At 46.7% G+C, this 19,135-nt stretch overlaps 4 protein-coding genes across 11 annotated transcripts in view; 2 read left to right on the top strand and 2 right to left on the bottom strand.

The window, feature by feature from the left end:
- Window positions 1-12,208, top strand: part of rcor2 (REST corepressor 2) — a 39,509-nt gene extending 27,301 nt beyond the window's left edge. For all 6 annotated transcript variants that reach the window (XM_029754577.1, XM_029754575.1, XM_029754578.1 and 3 more), the window contains 7 exons: window positions 2,336-2,399; window positions 2,633-2,768; window positions 7,510-7,610; window positions 7,741-7,818; window positions 11,045-11,102; window positions 11,270-11,490; window positions 11,589-12,208. In XM_029754577.1, coding sequence (XP_029610437.1) covers window positions 2,336-2,399; window positions 2,633-2,768; window positions 7,510-7,610; window positions 7,741-7,818; window positions 11,045-11,102; window positions 11,270-11,490; window positions 11,589-11,963 — 1,033 coding nt within the window. In that variant the 3' untranslated portion in view covers window positions 11,964-12,208. The remainder of the gene's footprint in view (window positions 1-2,335; window positions 2,400-2,632; window positions 2,769-7,509; window positions 7,611-7,740; window positions 7,819-11,044; window positions 11,103-11,269; window positions 11,491-11,588) is intronic.
- LOC115194677 (zinc finger protein 37-like) overlaps window positions 1-19,135 on the top strand; it is a 1,069,572-nt gene that overhangs the window by 696,933 nt on the left and 353,504 nt on the right. The gene's annotated exons all lie outside the window — the stretch shown is intronic.
- The window catches only part of LOC115194676 (gastrula zinc finger protein XlCGF26.1-like), a 900,659-nt gene that overhangs the window by 636,240 nt on the left and 245,284 nt on the right, over window positions 1-19,135 (bottom strand). The gene's annotated exons all lie outside the window — the stretch shown is intronic.
- mark2b (MAP/microtubule affinity-regulating kinase 2b) overlaps window positions 15,865-19,135 on the bottom strand; it is a 51,007-nt gene continuing 47,736 nt past the window's right edge. The window contains exons 13-14 of one of the 3 annotated variants that reach the window (XM_029754567.1): window positions 17,711-17,746; window positions 15,865-17,220 (exon numbers count right to left, since the gene is read on the bottom strand). In XM_029754567.1, coding sequence (XP_029610427.1) covers window positions 16,776-17,220; window positions 17,711-17,746 — 481 coding nt within the window. In that variant the 3' untranslated portion in view covers window positions 15,865-16,775. Of the gene's footprint in view, window positions 17,221-17,710; window positions 17,750-19,135 lie in introns of all 3 variants that reach the window. The other 2 variants (XM_029754569.1, XM_029754568.1) reach the window with 2 other exon arrangements.

Below are 19,135 nucleotides of genomic sequence, written 5' to 3'. Positions count from 1 at the left end.
AAACTCTCCTTCCAGGCTCACATTAAGCATCTCCAATCCAAAGTTAAATCTAGAATCGGCTTCCTATTTCGCAACAAAGCATCCTTCACTCATGCTGCTAAACATACCCTCGTAACTGACTATCCTTAACTTCGGCGATGTCATCTATAAAATAGCCTCCAACACTCTACTCAACAAATTGGATGCAGTCTATCACAGTGCCATCCGTTTTGTCCCCAAAGCCCCATATACTACCCACCACGGCGACCTGTACGCTCTCGTTGGTTGGCCCTCGCTTCATACTCGTCGCCAAACCCACTGGCTCCAGGTCATCTATAAGTCTTTGCTAGGTAAAGCTCCGCCTTATCTCAGCTCACTGGTCACCATAGCAACACCCACCCGTAGCACGCACTCCAGCAGGTATATTTCACTGGTCATCCCCAAAGCCAACACTTCCTTAGGCCGCCTTTCCTTCCAGTTCTCTGCTGCCAATGACTGGAACGAATTGCAAAAATCGCTGAAGTTGGAGACTTATATCTCCCTCACTAACTTTAAGCATCAGCTGTCAGAGCAGCTCACAGATCGCTGCAGCTGTACACAGCCCATGTGTAAATAGCCCATCCAATCTACCTACCTCATCCCTATATTTGTTTTTCTGCTCTTTTTCACACCAGTATTTCTACTTGCACATCCACATATCACTCCAGTGTAATTACTTCAACTATGGCGTATTTATTGCCTTACCTCTGTACTCCATTTGCACACTGTATATATATTTTTCTATTGTTATTGACTGTACTTTTGTTTATCCCATGTGTAACTCTGTTGTGTTTTGTCGCACTGCTTTGCTTTATCTTGGCCAGGTTGCAGTTGTAAATGAGAACTTGTTCTCAACTGGCCTACCTGGTTAAATAAAGGTGAAATAAAATAAAATATATTTTTTTTAAAAGGGCGGCGCTCGATTGGCCTGGTTTGTTATCTGACTTGTCTAGTTAAATAAAGGTTTAAAATACCAATTTGGATCTGGCTAAAATACTTGAATCAGTTATAGAACCCATTGCCCTTTATGCTTGTAAGGTCTGGGGTCCGCTCACCAACCAAGAATTCACAAAATGGGACAAACACCAAATTGAGACACTGCATGCAGAATTCTGCTAAAATATCCTCAGTGTACAGCGTGAAACACCAAATGCAGAGCAGAATTAAGCCGATACCCGGTAATTATCAAAATCCAGAAAAGAGCCGTTAAATTCTACAACCACCTAAAAGGAAGCGATTCCATAACAAAGCCATCACCTACAGACAGATGCACCTGGAGAAGAGTCCCCTAAGCAAGCTGGTCCTGGGGCTCTGATCACAAACACAAACAGACCCCACAGAGCTCCAGGTCAGCAACCCAATTAGACCCAACCAAATCATGAGAAAACAAAAAGATAATTACTTGATACATTGGAAAAAATTAACAAAAAAACTGAGCAAACTGGAATGCTATTTGGCCCTAAACAGAGAGTACACAGTGGCAGAATACCTGACCACTGTGACTGACTCAAACTTAAGGAAAGCTTTGACTATGTACAGACTCAGTGAGCGTAGCCTTGCTATTGAGAAAGGCCACCAAAGGCAGACCTGGCTCTCGAGAAGACCATCTATGTGCACACTGCCCACAAAATGAGCTGGAAACTGAGCTGCACTTCTTAACCTGCCAAATGTATGACCATATTAGATACACATATTTCCCTCAGATTACACAGACCCAGAAAGAATGAAAACAAATCCAATTTTGATAAACTCCCATATCTACTGGGTGAAATACCACAGTTTGACATCACAGCAGCAAGATGTGTGACCTGTTGCCACAAGAAAAGGGCAAACAGTGATGAACATACACCATTGTAAATACAACCCATATTTATGTTGATTTATTTTCCCTTTTGTACTTTAACTATTTGCACATAATGACATTTGAAATGTCTTTATTCTTTTGGAACTTGTGATTAATGTTAATTTTTGTTTATTTATCTACTTCACTTGCTTAGGCAATGTTAACATATGTTTCCCATGCCAATAAAGCCCTTCAATTGAAATAAGATTGTGGGGGAGGGGGGGACAGACAGGCTGTAAGACTGGTCAGAAAGAGACAAGGAAGTGGGGAGGAATGGGAGGGAGACGGGGACAAAGGAGAGATGGTGGGGGGGTAGACAGGCTAGAAGACTGGTCAGAAACAGACAAGGAAGTGGGGGGGTAGTGAGATTTAAAAGGGTAGAGATTGAAATTAAGAAAGTACAAAATTAAACGCTCTGTCACTTATTCTCCTCTCTCCCTCCATCCCTTCTCTCTCCATCCATCCCTTCCTCAGTAATGATGAGATAGAGGGAGACCCGGGCAGCGACAGCGACTTTGAGATCGACACCAAGAAAGAGGTGAGCAGAATGAAGTGTTACTCTTCTCCATCTCAGTGCTAGAGGCGTCACTACAGACCCCGGTTCGATTCCGGGCTGTATCACAACCTGCCGTTATCGGGAGTTCCATAGGGCGGCGCACAAGAGGGTTTGGCTGGGGTAGGCCGTCATTGTAAATAAGAATTTGTTCTTAACTGACTTGCCTAGTTAAATAAAAGGTTAAATGTCTGTGTACTGACCATCCCTCTCCCCAGACAGTGAAGCAGCAGAGCTCCAGTGGTTCTGGAGGAGAGAGGGGAGCGCCAGGCCGGTCTAACCCACAGAGGAAGGAGTCTGTTGGGGCTCAGTACCGCCACCACCCCCTGAGAGCTCGTCGGAGACCACCTAAAGGTACCTTATACACACTGGGTTTCTTTATCCAGATGTGTGTGCGCATGGTATACCGAAACTTTTTCGATTTAAAAACAAACGTTTGTTAGTGGAATTTTTGTTACGTTCAGAACTCAAACTTCTGTCAAATGTCTCGCGTGATTGAGAGGCTGAAGTCTGTCAGCGCAGCCCCGGAAAAACGTTACAATGCAGGTAGCTTCCAGCTAGCTTTGTAGGCTAACTTTCCTTGCTAGCTTACAGCTGAAGCTTTTGTCACGTTCCCCAGCAAGAAAACCCCAAATGTCACTCAAACAGAAGGGAGAACTAACAAAGAGTCACTGACAACAACCAAACGAAATAAGTGGGGTTTTAGGGGGTGTCCACTGAAAGTTGACTAGCAACAACAACTGGAACCTAAGACACCCACCATGAGAGCCACTAAATTTCCCAAGAAGAAGAAAAACCCGAAGCAAACCAATAGTGGCGCTAAAACAAAAACAGGGAAGATCAGATAAAGGAATGTTTGTCTAGAAATCTAAATTTGGAGCACCAACTAAAAGGCGTTAACCTTCCACATCTACCAAGACAACTGGAGCACTGGGCCAGCACAGGTGAAACACCTTCTCACTAACGAGATGGACAACCAACACAGGTGTAACACATACTGACTAACGAGGTGACACCAATCGGTGCAGCCCTGTACGTGCTAAAGTACACCCTCAAAACATAACTGGAAAAACCAAAACCTGTAACATCTTCCTCCTATATTTTTGTTGGACAAGTTTGCTCATCACCAACAGGAAGAAACTATCTCACAACATAATCAGCTTAAATGTACTGCCGTCTCCAATATAAACATGGTGTCTTGGCTGTCAATAATTAAATGCCAGATAGAAAAAACACCTTTTTTTATTTAGTTTTTAAATGTGAAAGGCTTTGTTTTTTGTTTGAAAAATACAATCTTTTTTAGTTTTTTGGACATAGTTTGCTTTTAAACTCAGAAGTTTTGGAAAAACTCACGTATGCTTCTATAACGCAAAACGTACAGTCAAAATAAATTGTGAGCCAGAGCTACCCACTAGCTAAACACAAAACACCAAACTTATTGACTGAAAGACAATCAGCAACCAAGTTGTCCTTACCACAGACATGTCTGATTTCAAGGGGAAACTCCTGCAACATCCATAGTAACTTTCCTCTCGTGAGGAAAGTTACCACCTCATTGTGGAACTTCTCTCTCTTTTCAGGGTTCGGTCGATTAGGCATGTTGTTGGATCGAGGCCCCAACGTCAATGTTGTGCTCTAGTACATTTGTCTGAGTTGGCACATCTGAACGTAAACCCTGATATTCTAAAAGTAGGGAGACAATGGTGCCAAAAAGACATCGTTTTCTAGAATCTCTGAGTTACTCAACCTGTACAGGGTGTATTGGGCCTTCCTCGTGCTCTTGAGGAAGACTATAGTCAACGGTGACACTACAGGCAGAACATCACTACCGGTTTTCACCGACATCGCCGCCCGATCGTAGCGGTTGAAGTACGGTTTCAACATGTTGACATGACACAGCCAGGTTTGTTCTGCTGACTTGATGTCCAAACACAAGCCCGTTTGGATTAAAACCGAGAGATTCCCGCACTGCAAACAGCACAAGAGGGACCCATCCAACTCAAAGCAGTAAGCTCTCAACATAGACCTCAAAGTCTGATGAAATCTCCCAAGAGCCTCTGGGCGGTAGGCACCAGAGGGACAACTTGCTACACCCAACCGTTGCAGTACTTGCTGGAAGACCCTTGACATGAAACTCAAACCTTGGTCCGCCTGCACTACCTGCTGAAGTCAGAAACGTTGAAAAGAACCCCACCGGGGTTAAGAGAAACTGGTTACCGCTCTTCGCTCTGGGCAAAGCACCAAAAAAGTCCACCAGAATCCTGCTGAAAGGTTAGTCAAAAGCAGGAATAGGCTGCAAAGGTGCAACCGGTACAGCTTGGTTCAGTTTACCTGTCTGCTGGCAAACGCCACAGGATTTACAGTGAGCCACAACATCCTGTTTCAGACCAGGTCAGAGGAAGTTACGCAAGATACGGTCACACGTCTTGTTGACCCAAAGATGGCCTGCCATACTACCATCATGACCCAACCTCAGTATCTCTTGTCGAAGCGTAACTGGAACAGAAATTTGAGATACATTAGGCCAATTGTCTTGCCAGGAAGTGGTATGAGAACGTCATCTCCTCATCAGAATGCCATCTCGGTCAAAAGTAACCCACACGAACTTCATCAAACTCCTCCTCTGGACGTATCTCAGCAAAAAGAGGGAAACGTCATTACTCTGTTCAGCCATTTGCTATTTCCTGGACATTAAAGTGTCAACCTGTCGGTCTTCAGCGGTCCTACAAAATCACTCACCTCCCGATTTTGCAATAGCTAATTGGTAGTTAGTCTTGTCCCATCGCTGCAACTCCCGTATGGACTCAGGAGAGGCAAAGGTCTAGAGCCACGCGTTCTCGGAAACACATCTCCGCCAAGCCGCACTGTTCGCTTAACTTCTTATGGATACGTGGGACGGTAGCGTCCCACCTGGCCAACATCCGGGGGAAATTGCAGAGCGCGAAATTCAAAAATACTACATTCAAATATTTAACATTCTTGAAAAAAAAATGTACTTCTTGTTAATCCAGCCAAGGTGTCAAATAGGCTTTAAGGCGAAAGCAAACCATGCGATTATCTGAGGACAGCACCCCGCATACAAATGCATGACAAATCCTATTTCAACCAGGCAGGTGCGACACAAAAGTCAGGGGGGGATGGTTTGTCCTCGGGGTTTTGCTTGCCATTTCAGTTCTGTTATACTCACAGACATTATTTTAACAGTTTTAGAAACTTTAGAGTGCATATCCTAGCTCCTGGGCCTGAGTAGCAGGCAGTTTACTTTGGGCACGCTTTTCATCCGGACGTCAAAATACCGACCCCTATCCCAAAGAAGTTAACCCCGGAAGCAAGCAGCACCAATGTGTCGGAGGAAACACTGTACATCTTGCAACCGCAGTCAGCGTGCATGCACCCGGTCCGCCACAAGGAGTTGCTAGAGCGTGATGGGACTTGTGCGCCGCCTCATGGGTCTCCTGGTCATGGCCGGCTGCGACATAGCCTGGGATCAAACCAGGGTCTGTAGTGAGCCTCTAGCACTGCGATGCAGTGGCCTAGACCGCTGCGCCACTCGGAAGGCCCAACTTAGGAGGTTCACCAAAATCATGATCACTCATAAACGTCTCAGACAGATCAACCATGGTGGGATCGCTGACATCCTCAACACCAGACTTGCTCCCGGCAACTTTCTTAGACGGAGCACGTGTAACGGCACACTGTAGAAACACTAGGGTACTTTTCTGAAAACCAATCAGGTTCCTTACAAACGACAGGATTTGGCACGACCTTCCCTTCAAAAAATGTATGAGACCCCCCCCCCCCTTCACTGGTAGGCTAGGCCTCACTACGACGAAACCAGAAATAAGATCAGATTTGAGTTCCACATTATACAAAGGAACTTCATGCAACTCATCTCCGCTCCTCGTACTAACACGCTGTAACCAGTTGCTGACGCGTCAAAGGGAGAACACCATCCAAAATGAAGGATTGGACCGCCCCGGTGTCTCGCAGTATCTTCACCGGCTGCTCAACAGCATCGCTACTCTGCAGACACACAAACCCATCTGAAATAAAGGTTTCATACACATCTGATCTAAAGTCTTGTTTAGGAGATACACCGGTCCCAACCAGAGAGCTAATGGGCTGGAGTGTTCCCAGTCCCAACCAGAGACCTAATGGGCTGGAGTGTTCCCAGTCCCAACCAGAGACCTAATGGGCTGGAGTGTTCCCAGTCCCAACCAGAGACCTAATGGGCTGGAGTGTTCCCAGTCCCAACCAGAGACCTAATGGGCTGGAGTGTTCCCGGTCCCAACCAGAGACCTAATGGGCTGGAGAGTGGATACGGAAAAAAAAAAAATTCTGCCAATTTTTATCTTTGGGCTCTGTAGAATTGGACTGAAACCTCTCAGTAAGGAGGTGACTTCTCTGGATTTCTTTTTGAATAAGGATAACTACGGGGTGCTTTGTTTGTGAAGGTCATTTTATGTGTCATCAAAAACAAATGCAGCTTTCTCGAGTGAGATCCTTGTGCTCATAAATGTAGGACGCAACCCTTTCCTGAAGACAATTCTTGAACTTGCTCGAGAAGTATGAGTCTTTAAATCCTCAAGGGTCTTGACCTCTTGAGAACCACTGATCAAAAAAGACATGGTTGTTCCCTTGCCAACTCAATATGGCTTTGTAATTCACATCAATTCACTTACCTAGTACTTTGTGATAATAAGCAAACCATAACGGAAAATAAGATGATTTCAATGCCGATTGTCTGCAACAAAATTAAAAACCCGTTGTTAATTCACTTAGTCTCCCTCACCACCAAAAACGAATTCCCTACTTTTTCTCCCTTGCGTCCCGTCTGGTTTCCACTAGATTCCATAGCCACATTCTGCCTCATGCATGACCTCATTACTTAGAGACTGTGCACACTTTTATAAAAGAAGAGATTGAATCTTCTAGTTGTTAAATCAGTATAATATCTCCTTGTAGTTGCCAATAAAATCGTGACGGTATCGAGTATCGTTTTGGAATCGAGTATCGTGATGATGTATAACACATAAGTTATGTTCCCTCCCTCTCTGTGTGTGTGTATTAACACACTCCTCTCTCCTCTGTAAAGGCATGCATCTGAACCCCGAGGACATCATGGCTGTGTCAGCCAATCACCAACATGGTTCTGGCAGACAGCTAGACACACACCTGGTGTCACTCAAGAGACGGGTATACACAGACCATACACACACACACACACACACCATACACACACACACACACACACACACACATGCAGACACATATCACTTATAGAGTAAAAGATTCTCCCTGTGTCTCTCTCTCTTGTCTGTCTCAGGTCCAGAGTATTAAGCAGAACAACAGTAGTATGAAACACTGTCTAGACGAGGGCATCGACAACCTGCGTCCTACAGGGGTACATACATTTCCTTCTTTAACTTCCTCTTCCTGTCTTCCGGAGATACCCAAGTAGGTCTTCTCTACACCAGGGGTGTGTCTCAATAGGCTAAAGTTCCTTCATCTATACTAGTGGTGTCAAACATACGGCCCGTGGGTGATTAGAGTAAAAAATATAAAACGTTTTTACATATTTTTTTTAATCAAAACGGTGTATAAATTATAATGGGATCCCAGACTGTGTCACAGATGACCGTGACCGGGAGTCCCATAGGTCGGCGCACAATTGTCCCAGTGTTGTCGTCCGGGTTAGGGGAGGGTTTGGCTAGGTGGCTTTCCTTAGCTTATTGCGCTCTAGCGACTCCTTGTGGTGGGCTGGGCGCCTACAAGCTGACTTCAGTTGTCAGTTGAATGGTGTTTCCTCCGACATATTGGCGCGGCTGGCTTCAGCGAGCGGGTGTTAAGTAGCGCGGCCAGATGGATCATGTTGTTTCAGGAGGACACGCGACTCTTGACCGTCGCCTCTCCCGAGCCCGTTGTGGAGTTGCAGCGATGAGACAAGATTGTAACTACCAATTGGATATCACGAAAAAGGGGGTAAAATGTTATATATGCAGGTGTACAAGCATTGCTTGTTGTTTGGGGTTTTAGGCTGGGTTTCTGTACAGCACTTTGAGATATCAGAAGGGCTTTATAAATACATTTGAATTGATATATAGTACCAGTCAAAAGTTTGGACACACCTAAGTGTTATTCATTATTTTTACTATTTTCTACATTGTAGAATAATAGTCAAGACATCAAAACTGTGAAATAACACATATGGAATCATGTAGTAACCAAAATAGATTTTCGATTCTTCAAAGTAGCCACCCTTTGCTTTGAAGACAGCTTTGCACACTCTTGGCATTCTCTCAACCAGCTTCATGAGGTAGTTACCTGGAATGCATTTCCAGGTGACTGGTACTATATATAATGGGCCTACATTCCAACATGTTCTTGACTGTTCAGCTCTAATAATCACTTGACAGTCGGGGAGCATCGAAAATCGATGAATATTGGGCGATTTTTGTAAAATTTTGACGGCAAAGAAATAAAACACATTTTCAGTACGGCTCTCCGAACCTCGTTGAAGACAGAATGCAGCCCCCTGATCTACACTCTCATCAGTTAAGAGGCCACGAATTAGTTAGGAACTCCCCTCACCTGGTTGTCCAGGTCATAATGGATTAGTTAGGAACTCCCCTCACCTGGTTGTTATAATGGATTAGTTAGGAACTCCCCTCACCTGGTTGTTATAATGAATTAGTTAGGAACTCCCCTCACCTGGTTGTTATAATGGATTAGTTAGGAACTCCCCTCACCTGGTTGTCTAGGTCATAATGGATTAGTTAGGAACTCCCCTCACCTGGTTGTCTAGGTCATAATGGATTAGTTAGGAACTCCCCTCACCTGGTTGTTATAATGGATTAGTTAGGAACTCCCCTCACCTGGTTGTCCAGGTCATAATGGATTAGTTAGGAACTCCCCTCACCTGGTTGTTATAATGGATTAGTTAGGAACTCCCCTCACCTGGTTGTTATAATGAATTAGTTAGGAACTCCCCTCACCTGGTTGTTATAATGGATTAGTTAGGAACTCCCCTCACCAGGTTGTCTAGGTCATAATGGATTAGTTAGGAACTCCCCTCACCTGGTTGTCTAGGTCATAATGGATTAGTTAGGAACTCCCCTCACCTGGTTGTCCAGGTTATAATGGATTAGTTAGGAACTCCCCTCACCTGGTTGTCCAGGTCATAATGGATTAGTTAGGAACTCCCCTCACCTGGTTGTTATAATGGATTAGTTAGGAACTCCCCTCACCTGGTTGTCCAGGTCATAATGGATTAGTTAGGAACTCCCCTCACCTGGTTGTTATAATGGATTAGTTAGGAACTCCCCTCACCTGGTTGTTATAATGGATTAGTTAGGAACTCCCCTCACCTGGTTGTTATAATGGATTAGTTAGGAACTCCCCTCACCTGGTTGTTATAATGGATTAGTTAGGAACTCCCCTCACCTGGTTGTTATAATGGATTAGTTAGGAACTCCCCTCACCTGGTTGTTATAATGGATTAGTTAGGAACTCCCCTCACCTGGTTGTTATAATGGATTAGTTAGGAACTCCCCTCACCTGGTTGTTATAATGGATTAGTTAGGAACTCCCCTCACCTGGTTGTCCAGGTCATAATGGATCAGTTAGGAACTCCCCTCACCTGGTTGTCCAGGTCATAATGGATTAGTTAGGAACTCCCCTCACCTGGTTGTTATAATGGATTAGTTAGGAACTCCCCTCACCTGGTTGTCCAGGTCATAATGGATTAGTTAGGAACTCCCCTCACCTGGTTGTTATAATGGATTAGTTAGGAACTCCCCTCACCTGGTTGTTATAATGGATTAGTTAGGAACTCCCCTCACCTGGTTGTTATAATGGATTAGTTAGGAACTCCCCTCACCTGGTTGTTATAATGGATTAGTTAGGAACTCCCCTCACCTGGTTGTTATAATGGATTAGTTAGGAACTCCCCTCACCTGGTTGTCCAGGTCATAATGGATTAGTTAGGAACTCCCCTCACCTGGTTGTCTAGGTTATAATGGATTAGTTAGGAACTCCCCTCACCTGGTTGTTATAATGGATTAGTTAGGAACTCCCCTCACCTGGTTGTTATAATGGATTAGTTAGGAACTCCCCTCACCTGGTTGTTATAATGGATTAGTTAGGAACTCCCCTCACCTGGTTGTTATAATGGATTAGTTAGGAACTCCCCTCACCTGGTTGTCCAGGTCATAATGGATTAGTTAGGAACTCCCCTCACCTGGTTGTCTAGGTTATAATGGATTAGTTAGGAACTCCCCTCACCTGGTTGTCCAGGTCATAATGGATTAGTTAGGAACTCCCCTCACCTGGTTGTCCAGGTCGTAATGGATTAGTTAGGAACTCCCCTCACCTGGTTGTTATAATGGATTAGTTAGGAACTCCCCTCACCTGGTTGTCCAAGTCATAATGGATTAGTTAGGAACTCCCCTCACCTGGTTGTCCAGGTCATAATGGATTAGTTAGGAACTCCCCTCACCTGGTTGTCCAGGTCATAATGGATTAGTTAGGAACTCCCCTCACCTGGTTGTCCAGGTCGTAATGGATTAGTTAGGAACTCCCCTCACCTGGTTGTCTAGGTTATAAACTAACTCTTCCTCCTCTCTCTCCAGCCAGCTCCCAAGATGAACTCTCGTTGGTCCACTGAGGAACAGCTGCTGGCTGTGCAGGGTGAGTTAACACCCCCCCAAAATACAAGTCAATCATTTTCTTTAACACAGCAAACTTCTCGTATTCTGGAAAATATAACTCACAGAAGAAACAGTTTGATCATTTCAGTGTTGTGATCTAAAACATATCTTTTTCTTTAAACACCCTGTTCTCCTTCCTCTCCTCAGCTATCCGTCGCTATGGTAAGGACTTTGCGGTGGTTGCCGAGGTAATCGGCAACAAAACTCTGGCCCAGGTGAGCTCCTTCTTCGTTAGTTACCGACGGCGATTCAATCTGGACGAGGTCGTCAAAGAGTGGCAGGCGGAACAAGACGTAGCCTCCACACAGGGGCCTTGTGGGAGTCGTAGTAGGAACGAAGAGAGGGGAGGAGCAGATGAGGAGGAAGAGGTGAGGATTGGAGGGAGGGTTTCTGTTTTGGTAAAAGTTTGAGAAGTCTGTTGCTGACCTAACTCCCCCCCCCCCCCCATCTCCCTCTTCTCCTCTAGATAAAGCTAGAAGACGTTACTCCCCCCGGCGGTGACGCCAACTCCCCCTCTCCTCCCCCCTCATCCAACAACCACACCCCTCCTCCTTCCCTCTCCCAGCCTCCCCCCTTACTGCGTCCGGCTCCCCCCTCCGCCCCCCCCAGCCTCCTCCGGCAGCCCCCCCCGCTCCAGACCCGACCTTTCCAGACCCGAACCCCCCACAATCATCCCCCTCCTCCGTTGATCCGTCCTGCAGTCGCGGCCCCGGGCCAACAGGGGAGCTCTAGTCTCCGTAGGGAACTAGGAAACAACCTCCACTCCTCTCCTCCTGCTGCTTGCTCTGGGCAGCCTCCCTCATTGGTAGGGCTTAAAGTAGAGCAAACCAACTCTCACTGACAGAAAGGAGACGACTCTTGTATATTTAGGGGGGGGGGGGACGACGACGACTCTTGTATACTCAGACGGGTAGATTGTGCTGCTAGTGGGAGTGTTTGTCCATTATGGTGGAACAATAGAAATCAGAATGCAGTAGTTAGTTGAGTTCAGAAGCCTCTGGTTAAGTCCCCTCTATGTATCACTCCATTCAGTTCTGACTCACACAACCATACTTCCATCTGAGGCTTGGGTCATCCATCCTTCTGTCGCCCCCCCCCCCCCCCCCCCCCCTCCCTCCCTCCCTCTCAGCAGAAAATAGAAGGACATGCCCACACATGCCTCACGGCTGTCTCCATAGCAACCAGCACAGATGTGACTGGTTACCCACGGCAACGGTGACCCTGTATTTCACCCAACCCTTCTCCCCAAAGAACAGAACTTTCAGAATACCAAAACCCTCAAGGAAAAGATACACTGGATTGTGGTGATGGATGCCATGACAACAGAACCCCCCCACACACACAGTCTCCATGGCAACAACAGAACGAACTCTGGCAAAACACACCCAGGTTCCAGTTCCACACTACAAGGTGATGAAGTAATGATTCCACGGGGGAATCAGGAAGACATCCCTCTTCTACCAGATCCACGTATTGTTGGTCTTATGATCTCTAAGTAGGTAGACATTCCTATATAGTGCACTTACTTTGGATCGGAGCCCATTTTGACCAAATCCCTATAGATCCTGGTCCAATGTAGTACACTATAAAGGGAATAGGATGCAATTTGTAATCCAAGGCCCATGCATTTCTCCATTCTAAGTAGCATGCTAGTGTGGATATGGAAGATAGACCTGTTTTTGATTAAAAGCACAAAAAAATACTGAGTCTCAAATGGCAGCTGTATTTAGCTCTGGTTACAGTTGTGTGCTACATACTGTACAGTTCACAGGTGTCGTCTGAGAACAAAGTGTGAAGCTGAAATACTCGTAGGGCTGGATTCAAGCCGTATGGAGGGAAGATCCGCATTAAAAAGTCATTTCTGAGGCCTCCTGAGTGGCGCAAGGCACTGCATCGCAGTGCTACTAGAGATTGGCTCAAGTCCAGGCTCTGTCGCAGCCGGCCGCGACGGGGCGGTCCATGGGGCGGCGCACAATTGGCCCAGCGTCGTCCGGGTTAGGGGAGGGTTTGGCCGGCAGGGATGTTCTTGTCTCATCGCGCACTAGTGACTCCTGTGGTGGGCCGGGCGCAGTGCCCGCCGACACGCTCGCTAGGTGTACGGTGTTTCCTCCGACACTTTGGTACGGCTGGCTTCCGGGTTGGATGGGCATTGTGTCAAGAAGCAGTGCGGCTTGGTTGGGTTGTGTTTCGGAGGACGCACGGCTCTAGACCTTTGCCTCTCCCGAGTCCGTACGGGAGTTGCAGCGATGAGACAAGACTAACTACCAATTGGAAAAAAAATAAAAGTAATTTCTGAATATGCAGCGTTGCGTTTTTAAATTTCAAATCGAGCTATAACGCAAATCTTTCGTGATACGTCTGGCACCCTATTCCCTACATAGTGCACTACTTTTGACCAGAGGACCCATAAGGAGTTAGGGAGCCATTTGGGACATAGATTCAAATACTTTGGCCGACTACAAATGACTTGACTGTGTTTAGCAAACCAGCCTGCAACAGGTAATGTTCATGAAGTTTGAGACTGGATTTGCTTGTTATTGTTTTCAGGATATTTTCTTTTGGAATAAAACAAAATTACAACCATATTGTTTCCACTGAATTACATTTGTTAAATACACACTTTTGTCACTGGCCTAAATGCAGCCAGCTTTTTATTACTTTTCATAATTTCTTTGCACAAAAACAAATACATTTGGAGTCGACTCCCATCTCTCCCAACCAACCAAATACTGGTTAAAATGTCTGACTCAAATTACAGCAAAAAATGTAAAACAAAATAAATCAACACTGAAATATAGTAATAACAGCAATAGTAAAGAAGACTACATTTTCCCAGCACCTTAAAACAATGATTTAACAGAACAAATAGAATGACTTTTTAAACAAAGAACTGAGGCGTTTTGCTCAGGAACACCGTCCCCAAGCAGGCCACTTTCATTTGGCTAGAGATTACTCCCAAACCCCTCCTCCCTCCCTCACACTTTTCCACTGGCAGAGAAAGGAGGGAGAGAGAGAGCTCCTGCTAAATAGAATCAATGCCGCTGATGACAAGAATACAGTCAGTCACAAGGCAGGCACAGTGACACAACGTTTGGCCTGATCCTACAACACGTTTACATTATAAAAACCCAACCATCCTACAGAAAATAATCGACCTCAAAGTGAACGAGCAGTAGTCTTCATCACCCGCCCTGTTGACACCAGTCAGATAGATGCCCAGCTAAGGTGGGGTCCTGTGGGGGTGAAGGGATACACAAGGTGGGGGGAGCTCAGATGAGGCATTCTTTAACCCAAACAAAGTAATAAAAAAAAACCTAAAATAATCAACAAGAAGTTCTAAAATCATTTGTTCAGAGATCTGAATACATAGAATTTTAAAATTAAATACTGGTTGATAAAAGGCTGAACATGCTACTCCTTGGGGAGAGATGGGAGGAAGGAAGGAGAGATGGGAGGAAGGAAGGAGAGATGGGAGGGAGGGGGCAGGAAGGAGAGATGGGAGGGAGGGGGCAGGAAGGAGAGATGGGAGGGAGGGGGCAGGAAGGAGAGATGGGAGGGAGGGGGCAGGAAGAAGAGATGGGAGGGAGGGGGCAGGAAGGAGAGATGGGAGGGAGGGGGCAGGAAGAAGAGATGGGAGGGAGGGGGCAGGAAGTAGAGATGGGAGGGAGGGGGCAGGAAGTAGAGATGGGAGGGAGGGGGCAGGAAGAAGAGATGGGAGGGAGGGGGCAGGAAGAAGAGATGGGAGGGAGGGGGCAGGAAGAAGAGATGGGAGGGAGGGGGCAGGAAGGAGAGATGGGAGGGAGGGGGCAGGAAGAAGAGATGGGAGGGAGGGGGCAGGAAGAAGATGGGAGGGAGGGGGCAGGAAGAAGAGATGGGAGGGAGGGGGCAGGAAGTAGAGATGGGAGGGAGGGGGCAGGAAGTAGAGATGGGAGGGAGGGGGCAGGAAGTAGAGATGGGAGGGAGGGGGCAGGAAGTAGAGATGGGAGGGAGGGGGCAGGAAGTAGAGATGGGAGGGAGGGGGCAGGAAGTAGAGATGGGAGGGAGGGGGCAGGAAGAAGAGATGGGAGGGAGGGGGCAGGAAGAAGAGATGGGAGGGAGGGGGACAGGAAGTAGAGATGGGAGGGAGGGGGCAGGAAGTAGAGATGGGAGGGAGGGGGCAGGAAGAAGAGATGGGAGGGAGGGGGCAGGAAGAAGAGATGGGAGGGAGGGGGCAGGAAGAAGAGATGGGAGGGAGGGGGCAGGGAGGTGAGATGGGAGGGAGGTGAGATGGGCAGGGAGGTGAGATGGGAGGGAGGGGGCAGGGAGGTGAGATGGGAGGGAGGGGGCAGGGAGGTGAGATGGGCAGGGAGGTGAGATGGGAGGGAGGGGGCAGGGAGGTGAGATGGGAGGGAGGGGGCAGGGAGGTGAGATGGGAGGGAGGGGGCAGGAAGTAGAGATGGGAGGGAGGGGACAGGAAGTAGAGATGGGAGGGAGGGGCAGGAAGTAGAGATGGGAGGGAGGGGCAGGAAGGTGAGATGGGAGGGAGGGGGACAGGAAGGTGAGATGGGAGGGAGGGGGACAGGGAGGTGAGATGGGAGGGAGGGGACAGGAAGGTGAGATGGGAGGGAGGGGACAGGAAGTAGAGATGGGGAGTAGAAAGATGGCTGCTGTGTGTTCTCTCTCTGTACAGAAAGAAACGTGATACAACCCCATTGATCATTAAACCAGTTTGTCATAATAAAACAGCAACAAGAACAACTACATTTTTCCATTTGTCTTCTATAAAGAAAGGAAATTCCCCTTTTTCCAGTGTACCTTTGACCTTGAAAACCAACAACCAGAATGAAGAAAATAAAAACAGTGTCGTCGTCCAATGGAGAATCAAGTCTATTGGCCTGTGACTGGACGAAAGGGGGATGATGTTACCCCTGTTGAAATAATAAAGAGTGAGGGTTGAGGGACAGGGCGGGGGGAGGAGCCTGTGTGTTTGGATTCAAAACAGACAGCAGTCATTATGGGTCCAGTTTGGTGTGTTTGTCTGTCTCCCCTCACATCAAACGGCAGAAAGTGTGTCCTTCCACCAAAGGCCTGTGTGTGTGTTCTACAGTTCAGGTTCCCGGGGGGGGTCCATTTGGGTCAGAGAACAGTAGAACCCAGGAGAACCGTTCCAGCGTTGAGTTAGTTTATTTCCAGCATCAAGTCAGTCCGCTCTGTTCTCTTTAGAACTCTGAGTGTAACCCAGTCTAGAACCCATTTAAGTAGAACCGACAGGAGAAGAGCCTCGGAGCAGGTATGAAGGTGTGTTCAGACTTAGGCCTCCCCTCAGTACAGTACAGTGTGTGTGGGGCAGCGAGAGAGAGGCAGAGTGTGTACAACCACCAGGTGAAAAGAGAGAGCGGCAGAACCAACATGCAGTGGATCTAGAAGACGAGAACCCCAGCTAGAGAACCCAGCGAGGTTCTAAAACACAAACCTCAACAGAGGGAAAAAACTAGACAGAACCCCCCCCCCTCCCCCCAGAAGAACAGAGAGCGTTCTCTCTCTCTCCACCCATTAGCTTCTCAAACACTGAACCCCTCCCACCTACCCTGCACTACTCTCAGTGCAGAATCCTTCTCTCCATTCCTCCATCCACATGTGTAAAACCCCTCATCTCTCCATCTCTCTCTCCGTCTCACAGTTTGAGCTCGTTAGCGATCTTCGACGCGATGTTCTTGAACGCGATCGACGTCCCGGAGATCCTTTTGAAGCGCACGCCGTTCAGTGAGAGGCGGGGCAGCTTGCACACCTCCATCTCCCATTGGACGAAGTCGTCGCGGGAAGGGTTCCCGAAGATGCACAGCAGCATGTAGCGCTCCCGCAGCTCGTACTCACAGCTGTTGGATTCTAGAACCTTCCGGATCTCTCTCATCATCTCCCCGGGATCCAACGAGGACGTGGTCTTCATGGACCAGGTGAACCGGAGGGAACGCGGTTTGGTCGACGGGTCCTTCGGTGGCGGGGTGGCGGTACCGGAAACAGGGGAGGAGTTATCCTTGTTCTCGTCTCCGCTGCCGCTATGGGAGGAGCCTAGGACGCCGCTCTTCTCTGATTTGTCGACGGTGCTGCTCAGCATCGACCTATAGGAGGAGAGAGTGGAGGGATGAAAGCAAGAGGGAGAGGAGGGGCAGGGGGAGACAGGAGTGGCAGAGGGGGGAGAGGAGAGGCAGGGGGGGGGCAGAGAGGAGGAGAGAGAGGGAGTAGGGGGGTTGGAGAAGGGGAGAAAGAGAGAAACAGAGTGAGGGATGAGATGATTAGGAGAAACAGGGGGATAAGGTAAGGACAACACCCAATATGACTTAAATAGCCCTGACACACACACACACACACACACACACACACATACCCCTCTAACCATGCATGTACATGCCTATGTCACACACACACCCTCCCATTCGCTAACATTCAGAAACTTCATCCCTGATTGGTTAAAACTAAGGTTTGTCAACCAATTATCGAATAAATTTACCAAATCACCCTTTAATCCAATCATATCTATCCCTCCGAGATCTACTGATTAGGTCTGATTGATTGATTGATTGATTGATTGATGGTTGGTTTAAGTCTCACCTGCTTTCCTCATCCTGACCCTCTCCCTCATACGGACTCCTCAAGAAAAATCAACACAAGTTTAGTCTTCGGAGCTAACGGCTAATAGGCTACAATGTTAGTTTAACAGCTAGCAACACCACTAAGCACAGTACTATCTTCCACAAGCACACACGTTGACATTCCTATTCCAGAACCCATTCCTATTCCAGAACCCATTCCTATTCCAGAACATAGAGGCTTGTGTATCAGTACAGAACGCCCGGTAGCATAAAACCACACCAGGGAGAAGAGAAAAAAACAAAAATTCACTTTAGTTTCAAAGGTTAAGGGGAGTAGGGGCATTTTAAAGATTAATTCATGACGATTGAAATGTTTAGGATGAATAACTAATAGATTAGAACAGAGGGATGGTTTGATTTAGAATGGGATGTTTAGTTTGAAATGGGTTGGAATGGGATGTTTAGTTTGGAACGGGATGTTTAGTTTGGAATGGGATGTTTAGTTTGGAACGGTTTGGAATGGGATGTTTAGTTTGGAATGGGTTGGAATGGGATGTTTAGTTTGAAATGGGTTGGAATGGGATGTTTAGTTTGGAACGGGATGTTTAGTTTGGAATGGGATGTTTAGTTTGGAACGGTTTGGAATGGGATGTTTAGTTTGGAATGGGATGTTTAGTTTGGAATGGGTTAGAATGGGATGTTTAGTTTGGAATGGGTTGGAATGGGATGTTTAGTTTGGAATGGGATGTTTAGTTTGGAATGGGTTAGAATGGGATGTTTAGTTTGGAATGGGATGTTTAGTTTGGAATGGGATGTTTAGTTTGGAACGGGATGTTTAGTTTGGAATGGGTTAGAATGGGATGTTTAGTTTGGAACGGGTTAGAATGGGATGTTTAGTTTGGAATGGGATGTTTAGTTTGGAACGGGATGTTTAGTTTGGAACGGTTTGGAATGGGATGTTTAGTTTGGAACGGTTTGGAATGGGATGTTTAGTTTGGAATGGGATGTTTCGTTTGGAATGGGATATTTAGTTTGGAATGGGATGTTTATTTTGGAATGGGATGTTTAGTTTGGAAAGGGATATATAGTTTGGAACGGGACGTTTAGTTTGGAATGGGATGTTTAGCTTGGAACGGTTTGGAATGGGATATTTAGTTTGGAATGGGATGTTTAGTTTGGAACGGTTCAGAATGGGATGTTTAGTTTGGAATGGGATGTTTAGTTTGGAATGGGATGTTTAGTTTGGAACGGGATGTTTAGTTTTGGAACGGGATGTTTAGTTTGGAACGGGATGTTTAGTTTGGAACGGTTTGGAATGGGATGTTTAGTTTGGAACGGGATGTTTAGTTTGGAACGGGATGTTTAGTTTGGAATGGGTTGGAATGGGATGTTTAGTTTGGAACGGGATGTTTAGTTTGGAACGGTTTGGAATGGGATGTTTAGT

Source organism: Salmo trutta, chromosome 5 (genome assembly GCF_901001165.1).
Source record: "Salmo trutta chromosome 5, fSalTru1.1, whole genome shotgun sequence".
NCBI classification, from domain to species: domain Eukaryota; kingdom Metazoa; phylum Chordata; class Actinopteri; order Salmoniformes; family Salmonidae; genus Salmo; species Salmo trutta.
The sequence above is the reverse complement of the archived record's forward strand: the minus strand, read 5'-3'. Positions and strand labels throughout refer to the sequence as shown.